At 40.3% G+C, this 25398-nt stretch overlaps 2 protein-coding genes across 16 annotated transcripts in view; both read left to right on the forward strand.

The window, feature by feature from the left end:
• The window catches only part of FAM126B (family with sequence similarity 126 member B), a 59359-nt gene extending 50266 nt beyond the window's left edge, over positions 1-9093 (forward strand). For 7 of the 10 annotated variants that reach the window (XM_048953191.1, XM_048953185.1, XM_048953187.1 and 4 more), the window contains one exon: positions 1245-9093. In XM_048953191.1, the coding sequence (XP_048809148.1) occupies positions 1245-1849 (605 nt within the window). In that variant the 3' untranslated portion in view covers positions 1850-9093. The remainder of the gene's footprint in view (positions 1-1244) is intronic. The other 3 variants (XM_048953193.1, XM_048953192.1, XM_048953194.1) reach the window with 3 other exon arrangements.
• Positions 9094-9327: 234 nt separating this feature from the next.
• Positions 9328-24376, forward strand: ORC2 (origin recognition complex subunit 2). 6 transcript variants are annotated; one of them, XM_048953201.1, is made up of 16 exons: positions 9328-9716; positions 10595-10738; positions 11035-11121; positions 12628-12717; positions 13947-13978; positions 14589-14646; positions 15586-15767; positions 16362-16460; positions 18078-18187; positions 18871-19003; positions 19406-19502; positions 21188-21334; positions 21960-22131; positions 22438-22499; positions 23206-23324; positions 24007-24376. In XM_048953201.1, exons 1-16 carry the CDS (start codon positions 9626-9628, stop codon positions 24091-24093), a joined length of 1710 nt encoding a protein of 569 aa, XP_048809158.1. In that variant the 5' UTR covers positions 9328-9625; the 3' UTR covers positions 24094-24376. The 6 variants fall into 6 exon arrangements, with proteins under 6 accessions (XP_048809158.1, XP_048809162.1, XP_048809164.1 ...); XM_048953207.1 differs by lacking the exon at positions 9328-9716 and adding an exon at positions 9749-10097; XM_048953204.1 differs by lacking the exon at positions 9328-9716 and adding an exon at positions 10147-10300.
• Positions 24377-25398: the final 1022 nt, after the last annotated feature.

Consider the following 25398-nt stretch of genomic DNA (forward strand, 5'->3'; position numbering starts at 1 on the left):
TGAGCTGGACAAACTGCCAGTGTAGCAGTAAGTGGTTTTAGCTGTTAGAGAGGCTTTGCAGTTTTCTCACAAAAAAAAAAAAAAGTAAAAATTCAGACTTCACAACTTTTATAAAGCAAAGCAAAATTCTTATAGCCTGAATGTCTTTTTTCTTTCTTTTTCTTTTTTTTTTTTCTCGTGTAACTGTGGTTAAACTTTATGGGTTTTTCCCATTGAAACAAGATATCAAGCTCCATTTTCAATTTTGAAACTTAAATGCTGTTTTATACTGAAACAATAACTTGTTATAACTTGTTTCAAGTACATGGAGTTTAGAAAAAGGATTGGAATAAGATTTAAGAGAACAAGAAGTCTTCATGTATAGCCCTAATCTATTATCTATAAACCCTGGGACTGAAAACAAGGATTTAAGAAAGAAGCTTGACAAGCTTTAAAATCCAGTTCCAAAGCATAAAGCTTCTTGTACAACATGAAATGTTTCAGATGTTAAATTTCTATTATTATATTTTTCTCGAAAATCTTGATGCTGAGATTAAAGCAAATATGATGTGGAAGTACCTAAGTAGGTTTGCTGGAAATGCAGGGAGGATTGAGCTCTCAGAGAACTAGGAATTAGGTTACTCTCCAGCAGAAGCCATAGTCACATTGTTTGAAGAGCCAGCTGCATACAACAGAAGCCTTTTGCCTCTTGTTGGAGCATTGTTGCTGGCCGAGGAAGTAACCTAATTATGAAGCTTACCAAGCACGTGCCAGAAAAGTTCTTCAACTTGCTCAGATCTTGCCTCAAACTAGGACAAAAGAGTCTAAAAGCCTTTTTCTTTCTCTTTTTTAAAAATAAATGATGATAATAACAATACCCACATATAGTAGGAGGATGGGTACTATTAGCTGCGGACAAAACAAATTAGCCATTGGGCAAGGCCTAATTCTTATGTGTTGATAGACATAGTTTTTGATATTATCTGGATAAAAGTAATCTGATAAAAGTAATGCGGAGGAAGAGCAAATCAAGTTCAGTTGTCAGATGTCAGTTTATTGTCAGATTCCACTATGCTGTATTTAACAAGAAGGTTATTGGCAGATAATCAGGAATTTTTAGGCAGGTGGAAAACAGGTGAATCAGCAAATGAGGGTTTGTTTTGGTGGTCTGTGTGCATCTCTGTATTCATGTAACTTGAATGCTTATTGTGTGTTCTGATTGGTTTGGGTTGTTTTTTTTTGGTTGCTCCTTTTTTCATTAATAGATACTGAAGGTGTAAATGGAAGAGAGGAATCTGTGAACCTTAATGATGCTGATGAAGGATTTTCATCAGGAGCATCTCTCAGCAGCCAGCCAGTTGGGACCAAACCTCAATCATCTGTATCCCAGAAGGGCAGCTTAAGAAAAACAGCAAGTGGACGTTCTGCTAAGGATAAAGAAACCTCTTCTGCAGCAAAATCCAATGACAGCCCTCGAGATTCAGTAGCTCGGAAGCAGTACGTGCACCAATCCACTGACCTTGGTGCAGATATAATTGAGATGACACCTACTAAGAAACACCTCAGCCTGCCTGCTGGGCAAGTGGTGCCAAAAGCCAACAGTTTGAGTTTGATCAGGACTGCCAGTGCTTCCTCCAGTAAATCGTTCGACTATGTGAATGGTAGTCAAGCAGGCTCCAGTGTTGGAGTTGGTACAGAGGGTGTTACCAATCTAGCAGCTGGCAACACCAATCGGTTTTCAACTATCAGCCTACAGGAGGACCGGCTAGGCCACGCTGGGGAAGGTAAAGATCTTCTTCCTCCAGGAGCTCCCCTAACCAAACAGTCTCGATCTCCAAGTTTCAATATGCAGCTGATATCCCAGGTGTAACATTTAACTCCCTTTGTTAGGACTCCCTCTTTGCCCTAGGCAAGTTCATTCTTAGGCAGAACAAGAACCATCATCCTGCAGTGTGAAAATACTGACTGTTGTGATCTTGTTTGATTTGGTTTAGCTATCATACTGTATTCCTGAAACAGCAATAATTCTTCCTTCACCTTCATTCTGCCCCCTTGTAAACATGGTTGTGAAGCAGTATATAATGTACTGTATGCCTTTTTCCATGCCTTCCTTTCTCCTTGGGTGATGTGCAATCCATCGTAGGCTGATCAGTCCCATTTCAACACTGTGAGACTGGAGACACCGTTGGAAATGGTGAATGTGATCCCTATGAGATGATGCTTTGGCTTTGTTAAGAAATAGAAACGGGTTTGTTTTCTCGGTGTACAGTACTGCAAAGACTACTGGATCATGACTTTTCTTTCTCAGAACCAGGAGTGCCTCAGAGATTCTAATGTGACTTTGGACCTCTCTGAGTCTGTGCAATCAATTCTGGGGAGGGAATTGTCATTGCTGCTCCTGGCTGCTTGCAGCACTTTCATTAAAATGAGGGTAGTTTTTTCTTGCCTGCCCCTAGTCTCTCATCCCAGAAGCTTTTGATGTTCAGCAACTGAGACCTTATTACCAAGTTGTTTTCCTTCAAAGAGAGGATTGTAAGTAGATAATGTAGGTTACAGTGCACTTCTGATGGCATTGTAGCCATGTGTAATGTTATATGTCTTCCCCTCCAGGACACAGGGTCATTCTGCATGTAGACTAAAATTTAGACAAGACCATGCTGTTAAAGAAATTGGATTTGTAAGTGGGAGGGAAACACTATGTTCCAAGGAACTAATGGCTAGCTCTGCTCCATTTTTGTTGTGGGTGGTGGTGGTGTTGTTTGTTGTTGTTGTGAGGTGGTGATCACTGAGTTGAAAGGTGTATTTGGGTGAAAGAGTATTTCTCAGGCTGCTTTCTACAGTATCATGGATGTTAGACATCCCCACCCCTTTCAGCTTCTTCCTCAGTGTCCCTAAAGTCAGTCATGGAATCATTTTGAGAATCTTGCAGTCCAAACAGACCATCCTCTTAAGGGACTGTCTCAGGGATAGAGACATATATATATATTTTTTTTTTTTGCTAGAAACACAGAAGCTTTAATGTGAAATGCTTTTCTAGAAACACCATTTACATGAAGGGGTACTGACAGTCCTTTTTTTTCCCCAGAAGGATCACAGTTCATTGCCTTGGTATTTATCACCTGCTACGTTTTTCATCATTATTTCAGTGGATAGACCCCTACTCTAGAAAATGCAGAACTCATGCCATTGAGCCAAGCCTTGAATGTATATGACTGGTGTGAATGGTGGGCACTGGCTGGTACTTATGCTAGAGAACATTGCTTAGAAGCACACTTCTGATTGTGTAGGAAAATGTTTGTCATCCTATCTCTCTCGCTGTCCTATTGCTAGAGAGAAAAGGAGAAAGTTCATCCTGTATTCTTAAGTAATGTATGATATCCTGGAAGTTTACAAATTGTAAATCCACAGAAAAGAGTTACGATCTTCATGTGAGCACTTTGGTTTCATTGTCACTGTGAAGAGTAAACATAAGCTGTTAGACATAGCAGGTTATCTTTGAATGACAGAGAAACTTTAAGAAATTCAGGACAATAACATGGTGTTACTTTCGTTGTTAAGTTTTATAATGTTTTTTTTTCTTTTGAACCTCTATTCCAAACAGAACTTTCAAATTTACATTAAAACTCATTTAAATATTTGAAATCTTTTTGTAACTTGATAAATCTCTTTGTCTTCAAATCAGTCATCTAGTCTTCAGATTTTACTTTCATAGAAAAGTGAATTAAATGGCATCTGGACTGATGAAGAAATTCAGTTAAAAAATAGAATCTTCAGAAAGAAAGCCCAGCTGTTTCAGAACTTAGATTAGTCTTTAGGGGTCACTAGAGATAGAGCTAACACATAGTTGAGATTAAACTGTGGGAGATTTTGTTTGTTTGTTTTTTTAAAAAAAGATTCTTATGATTAGACTCTTCTTGATTTATTTTGTCAAGTTTTGTGGAGGTGATCGACAAGTTATGGTTTGCTTGGTAGTAGTTTCTTTCCTGAAAGTACAAATCTATATTTTGTAGAGGTCATCACTATGAGAATTCTATTCTATTGAAGTGCCATCACCGTGAACTGATAAGGACCAAATGATGATTACTTAAATCTTTGGGACATAAAAGGTCAGGAATGTCAGCTTTTTGAGGAATTACTTTAATATTTCTCCACCTTTAAAACATAGGGTTGCTTGTTAGTAAGGTTCTCTTGTTTCTGCTTTTGCTATTACAAACATTCCCATAGAAGTTTTATGATGTAATTTGGCATTGGGCCAAATTTTAGAAACAAATATTTTATACTCTGAAGAGAGGAACTCCATGCAGGTACACTGTTTCAGGAAAGCAAGACAGCCCAGTGACTTCAGATAGGGAGATCAAATGTGCATGCCTCAATTTGAAGTAGTTAAAAGGTCAACTAAACTACAAATCAAGATGTTTTTTGCAGTCCTCATTTTGATGATGTGCCTTTTGTTATAGCTCAGTTCATTTTATTGTGGTTTGTTCGTGTGTGTGTGTGTGTGTGTGTGTGTGTGAATACACATATACACATAAGAACAAACCATATGTATATATACCTACCCCACTTAGAGCTTTAAAAAGGGTTCAATTTCATCTCTACTAAAAAAAAACCCAGCTTTTTGCTGTGTGCTGATATGCAGCATCTGTAACTTACCAAAATTATCTCATGAGTGCATAGTTTCATTTGTGAGAAGCTTTGTCATTTTCCAGACTGATGGACGTTTTAGAAAGTGAGTTGTCACTGTGACCTGCAAACCAGCTACAATAGCAGTCTCTGCCAGTGCTGTGTATCACACTTACCTGTAATCCTTCTTGGTATCTCAGACTATACCAAGGTGTGTAAAGATTGTAGCAAAATCTCGTATAGTGACACTCAGTACGCTTCAAAGTACTGTGGTGGTAATTAAATAAGAAATGTCCAGGATGTGGGCTGAGAGAATAATCTGCTGATTTTCTGATTGTGTGTTAAATATTAACAAAAAGCATGCTCTGATTTTCTGATACCAGTGACAGATATCTGAACTTAAACCTCTTTATCCTGAATTCACTCGGCTGTGTCATGTTTTGGAACATTTGGTACTTTATATAAGGCACTAGACTGAAATTTCTGCAATATTTCAGTGCAGCTGCATAGTTGAAAAAAGAAGGTTGAAAAAGCAGAACACTACATGTGTGCATGCATATGTGTGTGCAGATGTTTTTAATGCTTAGGTGAGGAAGTGCGGGTACTGTATGTAGATGTCTGTGCACATGTAAGTAGGGTTACATGAATGATAATTATACATACAGTTTTTACCACATTTTACCTTAATACAGTTTTTACCACGTTACGCTATGTTGCCATTTTACAACTCATTTTTCTTGGGCTTTATAATTTTAAAAAGATTGGTAAAATCAGACTTTGATTCTCCTTTTCAGGAGGTTTTTATTATCAGCTTTTTGGTTCAGTGTTGATCCCTTTTGTTTTTCATCCTGCAGGTGGCAAAGTGATGAAGTGAAAGTATCTGTTACAATGAATGTGGCAAGATGAAGTTTTAAGTTGCTTTGTTATTCTTGCTAGTTTTAACTTGGAGACTTTTTATCTCGCTTTCTTATCTTTCACTGTTTGTTTTAAATGCAAATTTCTTTGAATACAACTTTCTGATGTGTTTGAAGAAGTTTTAACATCATACTTCATTCTGTAATGCTGAACATCATGTTGCAGCCAGTAAGCATTAGACGTAGTTATTTGTAGATTGCAAGTGTGTTGGTCTCAATTACCTGAATCTAACGTTTCCAACACACTCCTGCTAGCTTGAACATAGCTAGTCATCTGTTCTGACAGCAAAATTACGAGGAAAAAAACTGTTTTCTGACAACTTATTTATTTGCACTACTTATGAATACTGGAGTTTACTGGGACAGGGTTTTTTCTCACCATGTGAGGTTTACTTGTGTGTGGGTAGGTACATACATTTGTCACGTGTTGACAATCAATTGCCTCAACTGTGTGTATACTGTATGTAAATATGAACATATTTTTCAAGATTAAGGGGGAAACCTGCACCTTAATGGTGGTAAAGCTGCTCTGAAGAAAGGTGGCCCCGACTTTTACCCCTTTCTGTCTCCAGATAGATGTGGCTTGTTTTACTTCTGTAATGAACATAATTAATTTTCCTGGAAAATTTTAGTTCCAGGGAGATTTTCCTCAATGTTTAATGTATAGCATGTTCAGAGAATTATATTTTCAAAAATTATTTTTGGTGTAGATTATTCTATGCTATGGCTTATTTTAATCTAAATTTTAAATTTGTCCTATTTTATCATGAAACAGTGGCTCTCTTTTAAGTGTTGAAGTGTTTTAATTTCGGTCACAGGCCGGGAATTTTTGTTGGACTTGGCTTACAAATTTAAGTTAATTTGAAGACCAGGTAGTAACCAAGAATAACTTTTTGAGTAAAATTCATGATCAGTACAAACTTGATACTGAACTCGTAATCCTGGAGGAGGTGTGGAAAGCATAATGGAACTTACTTGAATGGAATGTATGTGCTGCATACAGAACAAAAAGATGTTTCTGTTATTTGTAGATCTATAAGTCTTATCCTTAAATTCTGCAATTCTGTCACTGCCAAAGATACTGTTACCTTGGCATGTTTCATATGGGATGTTAGCTAGGTCTCATTTGTAACATTCATTTCCATCATTGGAATAGTTTGTACCAGAACTATGAACATGCCTTTTTTTTTTTTTTTATTTTATTTTAAATGGCTTGTTTAGGACTGAACTAAAGTTATAAATTATCAGTCCTTTTCAAGCATCAAAAGTGGAGGGCTAATCCTCTGTACTTGCATTGCATTCTTGGCGTAAATAAAATTGATCAATATTTTGTATTTTCTCCGGTATTTTAAATGCTGCTTATTGCTGATATACAGGCCTTAATTTCTCTTTCTCTTACTAAATTCAGATAAATTTCTCCTAATTTCTTAAACTAGTATTAGTCTGTTTTCCCACTGGCTCTTGAATAAATTTCATTTCTGGAAAGCTGTTCTGTAGGGATTTGGGGGAACAGAACCCAGCATGGATATTGTATTTGTGAATACGTACATCAGTCTGTCAAAATCTGCATGTTGTGATCAGCTGAAGAGCTGAAATACTCACCTGCTTCTTAAACAATGATGGACAACAGCAGAGAGCTGTGAGCAACTTGGTTCATCAGTAGTTTATGAAGGCAAGCAGTAAATGGATTTTGCAAGACTGATCTGCATAATGATTTCCACTTAGTCATTAAAAAAATTTATTTTAAAATTTAACCAAATCATGGAACAGATTTTCAAAACATAACAGGTAGCCATTTCTGAGAAACTTAGCTTGTGGCAAGTGTCAAGGCCTGCTATCATGTGATACATTAGAAGTTCAAAAGCAAGCTCTAGAAGCCTGAAGGTATCTCACAGCTGCCAGGAATGGATTTAGTAAAAATCTAGTTAAAATTTAGTCTCGTGGTATGTGACTTTATTTGAGATTTTTTTGAAGAAAAAAAAAATCAAAAGTAATTTCCACCTCTGTTATTTATTTTCTTTACAAAACCGAACACTTCTGATTTTATTTTAACTGTATTAATCAGATTTTTAGAATAGATTTAGGGATAAAATGAATTTTAAAATAAGTCCGTAAATTATTTGTTCTGTCATAAAGGATTACTAAGCTACTCCTGCAAGGAGCTGCTGTGTGAGAACGCTTGTACAGTAAAACTTGGTGTCTGTACAGTAAAACCTTGGCCTACGTTTTAGCTTGTGCACAATGGGGAGAGTTGATAAAGCTGTATTAAGAAGTTATTGGGTTGTGAGCTCCCAGTGTTTTATAGTCCTCACCCTCCCCAGAACTGATCTGGAAACAGAAAAATTAGTATGAATGAAGCAACCTTTTCAAAGAGAGATGGACTTTGTTCAAAAATAGGTGGGACTTGGGAGTGACAAGTACTGGCTTCTGACACTGTCCTTTTTGTTCACGTGGTTCCTGTTGTTGTGCTAGACTTTCATGCTGTTTATGAAAAAATTGAGTATTAGAAACTTTATGGCTTGAAGTATACAGTAGATGTGAGTTAGCAATCACTAACTAGATAAACCACTTCTCAAAGCTTTTTAGTAGATAGTACTGGGGTGTGTCTGTGTGTTTTGTGTGCCAGTGTTTGATGAATACTTTGAAACAAGACTTCTTACTGTTTACTTGCAGAAAGTGCATACTTTTAGGATGGTTATAACTGGCTGGTCTATTTATGAAGAAACGATGTGCGATTAAATAAAATTGAGTTATTTAACATTTTTTCCATATCGAGGATTCCAGGAAAAAAAAGCTAATAAAGATTTTTTAATAATTAAATCAGATACTCTTAATACATTTTAGATTTACTAGGGTAGCTTTTCTTTGCTATACAAACCTGAATCGAGGTACCCCGTGCTGCATTTTTTAAATTTGTAATTCTTCTATTTTACAACAAATCTTTTGCTCTGTACTGTCCTTGTAAGAACACAGGATACGCCATTGATTTTACTAGCAAAAAGAAATGCTCTGCAAGGGTTAAAAGATTATTTTCCTACTTTTCCTGTCATACCGGGTTTGTTTCTCTGAAATAAGCTTTCTGAGGATTTTTACTACTCTAACATGATGTGCTCTGATCTCTGTCATAGAAGGAGCATAAGCAGCACGTCCCACGTGTGCAGACAGCTGGGCTAGGCCCGAGGGCAGGGATAGGGCCTGTGTGGGCAGGAGATGCTGGGAGGGACGGAAACACGTGGGCTTCGAGAGGCCGTGAGCTGTGCTGTGTGATGTCCTTTATCGTGGGACCAGGGAAATCCTCATTCTTAGAGCTGAAGATGGCACGTAGCAAAGATTGTGTTATTGATGCATGTAAGCCATTATCTTACTGTCTTACTGAACTGGGTAATGCTGTTGACTGTTGTTGAAATGTGAAACGTAGTTACTGTTGACTCTGTAAATAAATGCCAGAGATGAAATATAATTATTTTAAATCATTGTAAATAGAGATGTATAAAACTCGACACAATCTGCAATGCAGAAAAAAAAATTATATATATATAAATATATAAAGATGTTAAATAAATATTGTGCTGTTTCTGAACAGAACTGGAGCTGCTCGGAGTTGGTTTTGTTTTTATACTTTGAGTGGCGTCGATCAGGGCCCCAGCCTTCCTCAGGCGGCTTCGCGTCGCTACGGCAACCGCTGGCGGCCGCACGCATGGCTGCCAGCGGAAGTCCCGCCCCCTCGTTTCTCCCGCCGACAGGCGGCGGGAAGCGGGGTCTTGGGTCGCGGATTGGCTGAGGCGCGCGTCAGTCAAAGGCAGGCGGCGGTCCTCACAGCGTGGGCGCCCCGCACCCTCTCAGGGAGGGCGCCTGATTTGGTGGTCGGCCGGCACGCAAACCCGCTTCGCGCTCCTGCCACCGACTCAAAGAGCGGTCCGGAGCCCGTGCTGAGCCGCCAGTGGTGAGGGCGAGAAGAGGCAGGCGCCCGAGGCCTAAAGGCCGGACCCGGGCCCTGCGACGGGTGGTCGCCGCCGATTACCCTCGTGGGCGCCTGGCGGCAGCGCCCCCTGGCGGCCGGGTGGCTCCGCCCACGTGTGTGAGGTGGGGGTGCTCGCCGGGCGCGCACCATGAGCTTGGCGGAGTGTCGGAGCGGCGGCGCTCTGCAGGTGAAGTTCGTGCCCGACGAGGACGTTCTGAGGCACATCGCTGACGACGCAGGTACGGCCGGGCCGGCGCTCCCCGAGAAGGGGCGGTCGGCCCTTCTCCAGCACTTGCGGCGGCCGCCGGCGAGGTGAGGCCTCTGGCCGCCCTCCCCCAGGCTGTCTGCTCCGCTCTGTGCCCGCGCCCCGCCCGGCGCACGGAACGGGTCGCTGCGGCGCGTGCCCTCAGTTGAGGGTGACGCCAAGTCCTGATGGTAGCTGCCTGGTTGGGGGCCTGGCTGCGGGGAACCGCCCGCCCGCCTCTCCGTGGCGCGAACGCACGGACAGAATCAAAGCAGAAGCGGGGCCGGGCGCTGCAGGAGCCGCGTGCCGCAGTTCTGGCTCCTCGTAACGTCTGGAATTGCGGTCTGCAGAGATCCTCAGAACGCATCTGCGTCAGGTGCGGAGTACCCGATGCCCGTTGTTGTTCGTCCTGCTCTGAGCGGGGATCAGACAGGTGGTTTACAGAGGTCTCTCAGCCTAAATTTGTCTGTGGGCGTGCTGGCAGCTGGTACCTAGCGCTAATTAGTTTGCGTCCCACCCCTAGGCAAGGCAGGGGATGCTAAACGCACCCTATTTGTATGCAGTTTGGATCTTGTGTGGGTGAGTTGCTGCCGTTTGTTCCCAAAGTGGAAGCAGGTGTGTGCTGAAATGAGGCCCTTGTCTTCCCTTTACCTGCAGTATCAGCTTCCGTACTAAAGGACGGACTGATGCAGCCGATTGCCCTGATACAGACCAGCTATTCTATTGGCAGCAAACCTTTTCTATTTTGCGTTTGAGCAGCATTTTGCACAACAGTATCTTGGTTTGTGAAGGGGGGCAGCTGCACAGTACTGCAATGGAAGTAATGAAATAATAGCTTTCATTTAAAAAAAAAATCTTTTGTTGTAATTGTAGGTGTTAAAGTTCAGAAAGGCAAAAACCAGCTGATAGTCAATACGAAGAGATTTGTAAAGAAGCTTGAGGCTGTCTCAGATGATGAAGCTCAGGAAATCCTGGAGGAGAAGAACTATGTTGCTGTTTTAGGCGTATGTGGCGAAGGTACCTGGGGCAAAGGGAACGTACGGCAGATATTACTTTGGTAGATTCTTTTTGTCTCAACAAGTTGCATAGTGTTTATGAAAGTGCTGTTGTGGGCTGGCTAGCTCGAGCTGTGCATGTGGTGACAGAGGGAGAGGATAATGATTTCTAGAATTTGTTTCATGATACTGATTTCATAGCACCTACAGTGCGAAGAGTCATTTGAGCCCAACAGTAAATCATCACCTTTCCTATTCTATGGGTTGGGAGTATACTTGTACTTCTAAAGCGGTTACAAGTAACATTTCTGTTCACAGAATCAATGATAAATGGCTCAAGTGTAGGTGGTGGTGAAGTTTACACATTCCAGACTCCCAAACGCTCCAACAAAATGGCAGAGCTGGGTATGTTTTCCTCTTTCTTCTTCCATCTTGCTCTGGCTATGATCTTTTTGTGTATCCCTGTTAATGTGATCTGTATCTTTTTTTCATTCAAGTTATGTGTTTGTTACTATTCCAGTAGCTTTTATCCAGCTCTGAATTGGTTTTCCGCAGAAACAGAAGCTCAGCACTAGGGCAAAGCAAAGGCATGGTGGGAATAAGAGATACTTAAAATAAATGTGTAAAAACTGGAAGTCTGTTAATGCTGTGAGAAGAGCTTATGTGTATGTGCCCAAGGATGGCAGGACTTTTATTTTCTTATCTTCAAAGGATATGTGAGAATAACTAGTTATGTAACAAAGAGTTTAAACCAACAAACAAGCAACCCAAAAGGCAATGTTAGCTTTGTGGAAGGGGATTTCTCCTGCACAAAGTGTCTGTCAGTGTACTTGCTAGGCTAGTTGTTAGAAGAAACAAGCTGTGCTGAAGAGTGGGCTCTTCTGGCCCAAATAAGATGCTTGGACTATTGTGCCACTACCTTTCTTCTTTTCAAGTGAAGAGTCCTTTGTTTGCCCAATACCACTTGAACTCCAGTGGTGTGTGGTTTCCACAGCTACTGTTGTACTCTGCAGAGGAGGAGGAATTTCCTTCCATATCATGATACAGAATCTGTTGTTTCCTCTCTTTATCTTCCTCTGGGCTTCTGCTGTGTGAAAGGAAAGTTTGTTTCTCGCACCTCTGCAGCAGTGTACATCTCCCTGGTTCCTTCAGTTTGAAAACTGCTTCCCAGAGTTCTTCACCAATACCACTGAAAGCTCCTGGTATGTGGTGATGGGTCAATGCCTTCCCTTTTCAGCAGACACCCTGCAGTTGAGCTGTTGATTATTTTAATCTTGCAGGCTGGAATTGGAACTTGGGGTTGACTAAAGAGGTGGATGGGTTTTGAACATCAGAGATGACTAAACACTGTCGAAACTGAGCTTAGACAGATATGAAGATAAGTAATAGTAACTTGTTAGGCAAGTAGTACAGTAAGAGGCTGTATTTGTTGGTGATCTCTTAGGCGGGGCGTTCCATATTCAGGTCAATGATTCAACTTCAGCTTGAGCTGATAAGTAGTTGAAAGAGGTAAGCAGAACCTGCCTCCTGGGGGACTGATGCGTTTGCTTTACCTGCTGCTCCAGTGTGTTCAGTCACTCAGTGTTAAAGAACTGAGTGGGCATAACAGAGCATTTCTCTAATTTTGAAGATATACAGTACCCTAGGGAGCAAAGCTTGCCCTGTCATTGCCTAAGCAGAACTTTGAAATGAATTAACTGAGGAATTTGGGTTTTGAAAATTTTTGTCTAGTGTTACATTAATCTCTAGGGTTAGGAAAAATAATAAAAAATAAAGCATCTTAGGCACTTTCTGAAATAGATAGGAAATTAAAATCTAGACTTTTTTGTGGTGTATGACTTCACTGCTGACAAATCCAAGTTGGAAGTTTTCTATCTGACATGAAATTTCTTTTCCTTCTATGTCCTATAGCCTCTGAATTAGCACAGACACCGGGACAGAGTGTTGTACCTGATCCCTCTGAGTGCCCTGAGAAAACAGCCAGAACCCCTCAAAGCAGCAGTAAGTATATGATGCTATGAGGAACTAAAGCTGAGTGAACAGGTTCCTCTTTGTGTTGTTCCTCATCTTTGCAGATGCTCAAGTATTCTGGTCAATTTAACGTTGTAGGCTGAATTTGCATGGTCTTTTGATCACTTGTCTGTTGCATCTTATATTCTGTCCTGCTGGTGCAGAGAAAATGAACTTCTCACTCGTCTGTTGCTGTCACACATGACAATTCATGTTCAACACAGATGATTGGACTTGAATTAATGAGCTGGACTGATGTGTTGAGCACCAAATGAGTTGTGAGTGGGATTGTGTGCATGTTCATGTGCAGCTTCTGTTGTGGCTTAACTTGGCAGGCCTCTAAGGCACTACACATCCATTTGTTCACTCCCCCTCAGTGGGATGGGGAAGAGAAGCTAAAACCTGTGGGCTGTGTTAAAGACAATTAGGATAGAAAAGTAAGGGAAAAAAATAATGAGGATGATGATGATAAAAGAATATACAGAGTAAGTGATGCCCAGTGCAATTACTTGCACCTGCTGACCAATGCCCACCCCAGCCATCTCTTCCCTCTGCCCAAGCCTTATTATCTGGCATGGCATCACGTGGTATGGAATATCCCTTTGGCCTGTTTGGATCAGCTGTACTGATACTGTTTCCTCCTTTTGTGCTCCTTGCTGGCAATGTAGTGTGAGAAGCTAAGAAGTCTTTAGTGTGAGCACTACTCAGCAACAGCCAAAACATCAGTGTGCTGTCCACATTATTTTCATCCTAAATCAAGAGCATGGTGCCATACCAGCTACTAGGAAGAAAGCTAATCATCTCAACTGAAAACAGGGCACTTCATAATTTATTATAGTTTTCTCCCTGCCATTATTGAGAGCTTTAAATGAAGGTAGAAAAAGTCAGGGCAGGTGAAGATTGGCAAGAGTGTGTTGCTTTGTACTCACAGTCTGCCCTCAGCACTGGGGCATTTAGTTCCTTTTTCAGTGTCTGTCAGTCCCCTCCTGCCGAGGGCCTCCCACAGCTGTGACTAAATTAAGAGCTGCCTTCTGTGATAATAACATTCACTGTGTTTGTTCTCTCATTGCCTGCCTGTGGGGAGTTAATAACTTCCCCTGTACTGCTCAGGGAGCTGATATTCTGGTGTAGTGTACCTTTGAACAGTGTTTCTCTAATAGAGCATCTTGTGCCTCTGAAAATATGCAGTACTCTGAACTATGCTGTTTCTTGCCTTGCAGAACGTTCAAGTTCAAACAAAGTTCAGCAGAAGGTGAGTGTTGATATTCTGTTGATTTATTATTATATTCCTTCTCAACACTTTTAAAACTTGAACTGACAAATTGCTGCAGTTCTGGAAATCCTCACCCACCTTATAGATGTCTCCTAATCTAAGAGGGCAGGGGTACCTTAAGTGAGAGCCAGAACTGCCACTCATCAGAGCTATGGAATTGAGGGTCTGTGCTAGTCAGTGAATTTGACAGCTTGATTAGCATGGGTGGAGACTTTCCTTCCATCGGACAAATAAGGATGTTAAACAGTCTCTTCACATGCAATTAAACTCATAGCTTTCCACTTTCTTATCAAAGGAAGAAACAACATTAGTAATAAAGATTTCATATCTTTCCACTCCTTATCCCAGGATGTTAGTTAAAAGAATTAAGCCCTTTTTGGAACCTGATCCTGTCTCTCTCTAGCTGTGAATGGGAACTCTCCAGACTTATTGCTTCTGCTTTGCCAGTTTCCTGTGGGCTGAAATAGCTTGGAAATTAAACCTGATTAAATCTGATTTCACTTGGTGAAAGGCTATTTTGGGGAGCTATGTGTGATTTCTTCTAATGCATGTGTTTCTTTTTTTTTCTTTCTTTTTTCTGCTAATACAGACCAAGAAGAACGAATTTGTGTCTACCACACCTTATAGGCTCCGAAGGAGACTAGCAGGTAATCACAGAATCACAGAATTGTAGGGGTTGGAAGGGACCTCCAGAGATCATCGAGTCCAACCCCCCTACCAAAGCAGGTTCCCTACACCAGGTGCAGGGATGATGAAGCTTTGTAATTAGCTTCCATAGTCAGTGAGGCACCATGTTCAGAGGAGGTTGTTTCACCTGCTTATGGGCTTTGCCCTGTAGCAGCAGTCTGGTTAGTCCTACAGTGAACAGAAACATCCCTAGGGCAGGTCTGCATAGACCTTTTTCATATGCTTTGCTGCGTAAGAATAGGGTAGAAGGGTTAGAAGCACACAATTGCTGAGCTTCAGAGATGTGATCAGAAGAGGCAAAGCTCTGAGTAATCCTACCTGTATTGATGCTTCACTTTGGAACAATAGCTTATGGTAATTTTTTTCGGTAACTGGTTAGCTACACAGGCTCAGGCTGAGGGCAGAGGAGAGATCAGTGTGCGACATTTCATGTTCTGTTTCTTCTGTGTTGAGAGACCGAGACTCAGCCAGGTTCTGTCTGTGCACTTGAATCAGCATTGTTCACAGAGATATTTTCAAAACCTCTTTTTGCAGAGTGTGAACTAGAAGATACCCGGATTGCATGATTGGCATTTGTAGAAAGCTGATGTAGAGTTGCTAAGAGAAATAAGAAAAATGATTGTCCGTGTTCATTCACTTTTTTAGGATGGGATTATGTTTCTTAGTTGATATAAATGGGCAGAGCTGTACTAAATAATTTCTGAGTTGAAAACTAGGAACAAAATGGTTGTGTGTTTGCTGTCCTCTTCAGCTTTGTTTTTACTTTTCTCTGAAATACTCTTAGTAATCATGCGCTTGAAAGCCATCTAGACAATGTATGAGGGAGAGAGAGAGTTTGTGTAAAGTGTGTTCTGTGTAAGAATTCACTGATTGCTTTTACCATTAAATTTCTCCCCTAGCTCCAGATGCTCAGTTGGAAAGCGAGAGTGAATATTCTGCTTCCTGCTCAGAAGAGGAGGAGGTAGAAGAAGCCCAGAAAGAAGTCAGCACTGTTGTGTCACATCAGAAGACCCCAGCAAAAACTAAGGCCGTATCTACGCCTACTTCTAGAAAAACCCTAACCAAAAAAAAAGACAGCATGGTGAGTGTGCAGAGAACACCTCTGAGCCAGAAGACTGAAGGGATGTTCAGTAATAATGTGCTGTTAGTGAACACACTTGGTAGTAGTGTGTAGAGTAGAAGTAAAATAGATAGTAATTGCAAATCAAACCAGCTGTGTTGGCTTTTGCTGTACTTGTGAGCTGTCTCTACTAGATGGACATTATGTGCGCCTGTGGGCTAATACGGTCTCAGCAGCTATAAAATGAGAAAGTCTTAAGATTTTTGTGAAGGAGGAGACCTTGTACTGAGAAATGATGAGGAAATTGACTCCTGTAGTGCCAAAAGAATCACGCTTTACTTTCTGGCTTGGCATTCAGCTTTATTTCCTTCTAGAACAAAGGATCCTCCCGCAGTGTGTTCTATTCTGTTTTTATGTCTGGGAAAGATCCATCTGAATGGGTCAGCTTTGGCAGAATGCTACTTGTATACTTGCATTTTTTGCAAATATAGAGTAAGGACTAATAGAAATCCAGAAGATAACTCATACTGGTCATCTTCAGGCATGCTTGTGGATGCAAGGGGAGAAGGGTAAATTGTTAGTAAAGGGGTAGCTGATCTTCCTGTCCCTTTTTAGAACAACCTCGTAGAGGAATACTTTGAAGCTCACAGTAGTTCCAAAGTGCTCACTTCGGACCGAACGCTGCAGAAGTTACGGAGAAAAAGATTGAATCAGGTACACTTAAGAGTGAATCACACAAATAACAGAGCTTTTGATTCCTTTGAAGATTTCCCCCATCAAAACTACCTAATATTGCTATTTTCAGTCTAACTGCTGATGAAATTCTCAGTGATTTAGGCAGGTGTTAGGTAGCATTTCAAGCATCATACTTCCCTTATGTCTCCGTGCACTGAGCAGGAATAGTGCCGTGGGTTATTGCCCAGCTGAGTGGGTTTGAGACAGAAGGGGAAGTGCAGGGAGAAGGTGTTATCAGGTGAGCAGATAGTTGAAAGCTGAGGTTACTAGAACAGGTTAAAATTTGATCTTGGAGAAGAAGCAGAGTTGTAGAGACCTGCTGTAAAAATTATTACCAAACCAGCATTTTTTCAATTGAATAATTGGTCTTGATTATATGTTGAGGAGATGGAGTCCTTTTTGTCTGTGTATTTTGGAGTCGAGCACTGTGCAGGATAGGGACAGCTCTAAATGTGATTCAAAACTAAGTGATAACCACTTTATCTCCTTTCAGTTCCTCAAAGAAATGAACTATTGAAATGTGACTGAACTACTGATCTGTTGTTCCTTCCCCCCATATATGCCACTTCTACAGCCAGTTCAAAGTAGGCAATTGTACCTTAGAGAGATGAGTACATACAGGTGCCAGGGAAGCTTGCAAAATATATGGATTACTCTTGAGTCTATGATTGTTTCTTTGTGCCTATCTTGTTTTTCAAACGTGGTGATTGGTATGTGGAGATTGCCTAATGCTTGTTGTCATCTAGAGTTGCTACCCACAGTAAATGTCGGATTCTTAACAAGTTCTTTCAAAACAGCTCCGGAGCAAAATCAAGGCTTTCAGTATTAGATCTCTTGATGGCACTAAATAAAGGCGTAGCAGTTCTGTCTCTCAGTGTTTTATGTTTGATAGATACACTGCAGCTGCCTATTGTGTTCTTTCCAGAGTAAGCTATCTACTGCTTGAAAAGCAAAGCTGTTACAATTGAAGAGAAAGAGAGGCCAGTGTAGATACGATATCATTTGTTATGTTACTGTGCTGTTCAAACAGCAACATCTTGGCACATTTTTAAAGCTGTGTTAATCCTTAGATTGTTGATATTTTGCTATTGGCTTCAAATTATTTCCTTTCTGCTATGTTTATTTTCTCTGATGATATTTATGAACATTCTTTTGCAGACACAAACATATGAACCGTTGCTAAGCGTGTTGACTGGAGCCCTTGTTCCTGTGAACAAGGTTGTGGTGTTGGTATTTTCCTAGTGCAGTGTTTGATGCTCTTTTTAAGTTCTGAGCATGTCGTGAGCATGAGTTTCCATAGTGGTTTTCCTGTACTCAGCAGGAAGAGGTAAAACATGGTGCAATAATGGCACAGATCTCATTTCTAGTCCTAGTCTGGTTACTGTTTCCCATAATAAGGTAATTTACTCTCTGCTTTTTTTTTTTTTCCAGTAGCAAAACTATACTTAGTCCTCTCAGGAAAGTACATAGAGAAACATGAATTGTGTGTATCATTGGTGAAAGCCCTAGCTAGAGAGCATATTAGAGGGGTATTTATAAAGACTCCAAGCATACATCCTGTTTTTCTCAGCTTTGAATTACTCTTTTTCAACACAGCAAACATTGCATGACCTTCTGCAAAAATCTCCCCTTGCCTATGCTGCTGAAATTAAAGAGTTAAACCAGCAATATGAGTCCCAGTTTTCAAAGTGGATGCTGCAATTACAGTAAGTATCCAGTGAGAACCACTGAAGATGCCTAGCAAACAGACACTGCCAGTAAATTTACCCTCATGTCAGCAGCATCCTGTGGATGTATGCATCAGGTTGGAGAAACACATCCATAAGTGATATTGAAATCAGTGACAGTTCAACACCTTACCTTTGTTCAGCACTTTTTGAGTGACCTGACTCTTACTTCTAGTCAGGATGATGCTTTTCCTATTCCTCAAAAAGATCTTGTAGTGACTGTAAGCCATGGTAAACATTTAATGTAATCACATATTGAAGGACTAAATGTTTGTTAGCCTTCATTATGTTGAAGATGCAGTTCTAGTATCGCTCTTGGACAATCCTGTTGTTTTGTATAGACACCTCACTAAATTTCTGGACCTCTAGTCTGCTAAAGAACTACTTTAACTAGAATGTGTGTGCCATACATCAGATTTCTTGCAGCTAGCCTTACAGAATGATAGAATAAAATCATAGAATTGTTAGAGTTGGAAAAGACCACTAGGATCATTTAGTTCAACCCTTGTTATGTGTCTGCTGTGAGCTGAAGTTAAGCCTGAAGCTAACATTCCCTAGAAATGTGACTTTTAGAGGCAAGATTGCAATGGATCATTTTGCTTAATGATAACCAGGATGTATAGACTTGTACTTTTTTTTATTCAGTATGTTTTTCTCTTCAGCTTAGGTTTTAATATTGTGCTTTATGGACTTGGCTCGAAGCATGATTTGTTAGAGAAGTTTCGTACATCTATGCTCCAGGATTCTGTTCACCTTGTGGTTAATGGATACTTCCCCAGCATCACTGTGAAATCTGTAAGTGTGAGAAAAGCTCATTTTTATCTAGCCACTATGTCTTATAGATACCTCTAAAGTAAAATGTTAAGGAGAGCTTCCTACATCCTGTATCTCCCGAATGAAGAACAAATCCCATCTCTTTTTTTAAGAGTTCAAAGAAATGAACCATTGCATTTTCAAAAGAAATGCTGTGATTCTTATCAGTAAAGTATTCATCAGTCTAAAGTGTTATTTTATGTCGTAGTTTTGAGAAGGAGCAGCAGTTTTGTGTTTACTTTGACTGTTTGAGGAAACTGATGGTAAAAATCACAGTATCTCTGTCATGACAGTCAAGGACTAACTTACAGATTTTCTGCACTAGGCCCTTCAGTGCCAGCACCCTTCATAAGGGGCAGTAGTGACTCCTATTTTCTGTTTTAGGTTCTCAACTCTATCACAGAGGAAGTATTGGACCATATAGGAACTTTCCGCAGCCCACTCGATCAACTTGAATTCATCATGAAAAGATTTAAAGAAGGTAAAATAACTTTTTTTTAAAAAAAACAAACAAACAAACATGTGAACAGTAGACATTGTTTAATGTTAGGAAAACCTGAACATTTTCTTTGATCATTATTTTTTTTCGGTATTGTTACAGTTTCTTAGTCTGTTGTAGCTACTGTTTTCTTGTCTCTTAGTTTATGCCACTACTGATGACCAGGAATAAATGTCTATGTTGATTCCAAGCTGTCAGTGTTTAACACACAATTCTGTAGAAAAGGATGGAGGAGGGTGTGAATATTCTGGTAAGCCAGAGGCTATTCAGCCCCTTGGCAAACAGAAATACTCATCTCTTTTGCATTTAGCATGGTGCCTCTGTGCTTTACTTACATGGTATCTCCGTACCATGTTTCATGATGGAACATGGGATAGCTAAATTGCAGTTACACGAGGGAAGATGGTTCTGAGTCACTGCTTGAGGACCTGATAGAAACCTCTCTGAAATTAGCAGCATGAAGAACTTGCGTACAGTTTGAATGACATTTACTGATTGATCCCAAGACCCTTGGGCTCCTCTGGAAGATTATGGTGTTGGGGAAGGGTCTTTCTAAAAATATTAGAATAGGCTCAATTAAGGCTTGCCACATTTATTGTTTAGAGGAGTAGTAGTGTAATTTTAACGTATGTAAATGCTGACATTAAAATGAAATAAAAGACAGAAGTGTCAGTTTAGAAATGGCTTCATAATCAAAGGTAAATGGATACAGACACACTGAAAGGCTGCTGAATTCTCTTTGTGTATAGGTTGTACTGCTTATGCATACATGGGTTATTGCTGTGAAATCCTGGTTTCGTAGGACAAAAATGTTAAAAAGCATGGACTTCATTCTCCATCCCTATCAATGTTTCTGGTGTAACTAAATGAAGAATGATTAGCAGTTGTACACACTTGAATCTGCATAGATCAGTCTCATGTATTTATTACAGTTGATCTTACAGGGAGTCTGAGGAACTCTTGGTTTCCATTGGCAGCCAAGTCTCTATCGATGTGCACAAGCACTGGCTATTTTTCCAGAATTCTTTCTGTAAAAACAGGAAAAAGCTGTTTCCTGGGAATGAGTGTAGCAGCAACAAGCTAAGTTGGAAATCTTAACATCTACTATTTGCGTTATCTAAGCTAAATCTTTATAAGTTTCTTTGAGTGCTCAAAGGGAAAGATTTCTAATTGAGTTAGTGTGCTGCAGGTCCAGTCCTGAATAGGTGTATTTCGATTTTATGAGGGCTTCAGGATCCTAGTTCTGTAACTCAAAAGCAGCTGAACAAACTGTGCTTAGATTTCTCTCCTGAAATACATTTGAATGACCTGAATCACAGAGCTAAGGACCATAGTGAAAAGGACAATCCACGGTAATACTCTGAGCAAGTGAAAAGGTTTGTTCGTTTGTGGGGTTTTTTTTTAATAATAAAAACTTCAGTTGAAGGAAGAACAGCACCTGTGATAAAAACTGAAATATAATGAATTGAGAGAAAGCCTTTTAGCTACTCAGAAATACAGTGTGGTACAAGAATCAAAGTAAGCTGTACAAGGAAAGTCATTTGATACTGGAGTGGTGAATGTCGAGCCTGATGGAATGGACTTGTCCTAGACTGCGCTGGGAATGGGAAACTGCTTTGTGTACAGTTTCTTTGATTGGTTCTGTGCTGTTTTTTCTGACCTTGCAGATTCGTCTTTAGAGCTCTATGTCCTCATTCATAACCTGGACAGCCAGATGTTGAGAGGAGAAAGAAGTCAGCAGATCCTTGCACAGTTATCCTCTCTGCCTAGCATTTACCTCATTGCTTCTATCGATCACATCAATGCTCCTCTCAGTGAGTCCCCCTGGGCCTGATGTAGAATCTGCATTCTACTTCGGGCCCGCTGAGCATGTTTCATAAGCTCATGTATTACTCTTGGTGTGCAAAATAGACCTGGTGATGTATGTATGGCTGAAGTGGCTGGAAGCCCTGATTGGAACTGTGGCCTTGTGCAACCCAAACTGTATAAAGATGCTAAGAGCTACCAGTCTCTGATTATAAGAAAAAAAAACACTACAGAAGCAGGGAGAAACAACAATGTTTACAAGACAAGCAAAAAAAAACTCCAAGCCTGTGACACCCTATTATTTAGTGACTTACTGAAATGGAGATTGGATGCTACATTTGTCACTACATCTTAACAATTTTATTAAAAAATTCTTTTTGCACTACTGATTGTGGAATGATTTACAGCATATCCGTGTAGCTGGTATGAAAAGGGGATGTGTGCAAATTTTCCATTGCAGAGGATTGTCTTGTCTGAACTGCAGCATCTGGGTGCATGTACTGTGAATTTCAAAAGCTTTTTTTTTTTCTCCTCAAATACTACAGTAGATTTAAGTACATTATAATACTGCTTATTTAATACCTGAAAAAAGCTAACCCTCCAATCTGTCTGTTCTTTTTCCTCTCTGTCTAGTGTGGGATCAGGCAAAGCAAAGCCTCTACAATTGGCTTTGGTATGAGACGACCACATTTAGTCCTTATGTAGAAGAAACATCTTATGAAAACTCATTGTTAGTACAGCAATCTGGATCTTTGGCTTTGAGCTCCTTAACACATGTCTTGCACAGCCTCACTCCCAATGCCAGGTAAGACGCTGGTAGTCTTCACAGTAGCACCTACTGAGAATCCAGTCTTCACTAAGGTTACTCTGGACTTCTGTGTTAACTGTTAGGCATACGCCAACCAGGAGGCAATCCCTGTTTTCTGACAGCAGTTTTCAAGGTGAAAATGATGGGACTTAGTTTTCATGTGATTGATTACTTTAAGTGGAAGCAAGCTTTAGCCAGCAACTACATGTGTGCACAGAGTGCTTGTGATGAGAGAGAAAAATAAATTAATATTTGCTAATGTCTTTTCTTCTTTGGATTTCCTCTTCTCATCCCTTTGCTTAGGGGAATATTCAGACTGCTTGCTCAGTACCAGCTGGAGAACAAGGACAACGCATCTTACCCAGGTGCATACCTACTGTTTCCTCACCTGGCATTGCTAGCTCAGCTACAGCAGCACTGGCTTTTAGTGTATGGGTTACGTGAGCAGCAACAGAAGACCTGTATTTGTTGGTTCAATGTGTCTCAGTAGTATAGACCATCTTTCTATTGGTGCTGGATAGACTAGCTGGATTCTAGCCTCCTCTTACTATTGTCTGCTTTCATGTTTAGGCATTAATGGGACTGCTGGGGGCACTGTGTGGCTATAGAATTAAAATCAAGGGAGAATATGAGCTTGCACAACAGTAGTGCTTAATGAGCCAGGGAAAAACAGGAGATTTGGTTTCCATGCTGTTCCTAAGTAATCTCCAGTGTGTCCCTGCTTCCTAGGATCCATGTGGAATACACTATCATGGTCTTAACAGATGCAGCAGAGGGTGAGCAGTGTGTTAATGGTGCAGAAAGATGGAAGTGAGGTGAAGGAGTTGGAAATTGAGAGATTCATTATATTGGGAATTACCATTAAAATTCTATTAGGCAGACAGGGTGTCTGGAATGTTAAATCAACTGTTTTCTGTTGATTACTGAAATATTAACTTGGCTGTGTACTCGAAGTGATGTTGCTGCTGTAAACATAGTGGTGTAAGCTGAAGCGATGTTTTTAGGTGGGGAAAACATAGTTAGACACACTTACCATTTCAGATCCTTGTTCTCACCTTTCTCTGTCTCCAGGCCTCTCTTTCCAAGACTTCTACCAGCAGTGTCGAGAGGCCTTCCTTGTAAACAGTGACCTAACGCTGAGGGCACAGCTGACAGAATTCAGGGACCACAAGCTCATTCGGACCAAGCGGGTGAGTTGTGGGAAGACAGTAATTCTGGGGATTCAGTTATCTTAAACAAAAAGCTGCTTTATTCCTTAAAAGTATACCTAAGACGTAAGTGTGTGGCTCACAGTGAGGCTTTGCAGTTTGAAGCACCTGGATGCTAGCGAAGCACTGAGATTTTGTAATTGCAGCTCTTTCCATAACTTCAATTAGTCAGCACCCTTCATATGGATAGGGACTTATAAAAACAAACAAAAAACCCACAAACAAAACAAAAAAAAACAGTGTGGTTTAGTTAAGTCAGCAACTTACAGGTCTCTGTGGAACATAACTTCCTGAGACCTTGAGAAGTAATGGACATTGGAGCTTGACTGTGTGATTCAAATGGTTGCCCGTATTTGCATGGCAGAAGAGTGCAGAGTCCTAATAGTGAGGCATTGTAGCAATGCTAGATGTGGAAATATGGTGTTGAGGAGGTGTGTAGTGATAAACTAGCATAGCCCACCAAAAGCTTTGCATTTTTTCGATATTTGTGCTTTTCCAGTGTTGCTCTAAGGAAATATTCCTGGTTTTAGCAATGTAGTCATTCACAGTGCTTGCCAGCTCTCACCCTAGCTGCAAGTATTCAAAGTGTTGCAGTGCTATCTAATGGCTTGCATTGCACTATGCACTGATGTTAACAGGATGTGTATTGCATGTCTGTTCTCAGGGAGCTGATGGTGTGGAGTACTTATTAATACCTGTAGATGACAGTACCTTGACCGACTTCTTAGAGAAAGAGGATGAAGATGTATAACGTCTGTTCCCAAAACAACTACGGCAATTGCTCTCAAGGGCTGATGGAGAGGGGCCTATACTCAGGTCTTTCTCTTCAGCCTCAAAGCTGCTGGACTACTTACTGAAATGTATTAGCTGTAATGAACAACGTTTCTTGTTCATCTGCTTCAGGTAGTTTGGAATGATAACTTCTTCAAGCAAGCTGTCTCTTGCTTTGAAGTTAAATTTATCTGCTTTGTCTCTTAGCTCAGATGATGCTCTTTTCATATCTACATAGCCAACTATAAAGTCAGGAAAACTAACTCGTTAAGATTGTGCCTTCTGCTCTTTACCAGAGAAAGTTTTGGTTGGAGCAGTTCATGTGATGTGCAAACCACCAGATGGTCAGAGCTTTAGTTTGTACCACTGATGGATTTTTTTTTTTTCCCTCAACTGAGTGTTTTCTGGCACTCCTTTACCATCTAGACAGGATTGGCTGCCAACATATGAACAAGCCAAGATTTATAATGCTAAGAGACCTATATTGACTGCACAAGGAATATGAGCAAGTTTGGGATACTGTGGGTAATTTATTAAATTCTGACAGTGGAACTGAAAGACTTTTCTCCAAGATAGAATTCTTTTATGATAGGATTTAGGTAACAAAACTTGAGTCCATCACAATTTTGATTACCTCTTGATGAGGGTGAGATGTTCCAGCTTCTTTCATCTACTTTCCTGTTTATAATCCGGAAATATGAAGAGGCTGTGAAGTTTAGTTTACTTAAAAAAAAATGTTTATATGTATTTTTTTACATTAATTGTGGAGGAGGCCTTAAATGCCACTTAGCAAGCTCTCCCTTTTTGTAGCCCTCAGAGGTTGGGAGAGTGCTGAAGTTGCACAGGTTTTCTTCGCTTTGTTTCTCAGGTATGTGAGAGTAAGCCCTAGTTTCATCAACTGTAGTCTGCTAATCAGACTTCAGGGATTCCAATGTCTAACTTGGTAGCTGTGTTACAGCTTGATGTTGTAATAGCTCAAATCAATCAAATAAAGTTCTTCAATAATTTTCATTAGCTTATCTCATCTTCCACATGTTTTTTTATGTTATAGGAAGATAGAGATCTTTCTGGAAGTTATGTGAAAGTCTCATTTTCATTATTATGACAAATATCTGTGCAAATCCTTGTGCAGGGGGCAGAAGACTTCAAACTAATTAAGAAAAGTATTTCATATTTTTTTAAGGTATCAAAAATAATAGACGTTTGTATGCCATGTAATGCCAGTATATAGATTTAGAAAAGAACCAAAACATCACATGGGACAATACTGTTACCTCTCAGTGGT

The sequence above is a fragment of the Lagopus muta genome, chromosome 8 (genome assembly GCF_023343835.1).
Source record: "Lagopus muta isolate bLagMut1 chromosome 8, bLagMut1 primary, whole genome shotgun sequence".
In the NCBI taxonomy this organism is placed as follows: Eukaryota; Metazoa; Chordata; class Aves; order Galliformes; family Phasianidae; genus Lagopus; species Lagopus muta.

Excerpts from the sequence above, each read along its gene's own strand:
- ORC2 (XM_048953201.1), top strand. The coding sequence starts at position 9,626 with ATGAGCTTGGCGGAGTGTCGGAGCGGCGGCGCTCTGCAGGTGAAGTTC. Across the intron at positions 16,461-18,077 it reads GGAGAAAAAGATTGAATCAG|CAAACATTGCATGACCTTCT; the intron begins GTACACTTAAGA and ends TTTTCAACACAG. Across the intron at positions 19,004-19,405 it reads CCAGCATCACTGTGAAATCT|GTTCTCAACTCTATCACAGA; the intron begins GTAAGTGTGAGA and ends TTTCTGTTTTAG.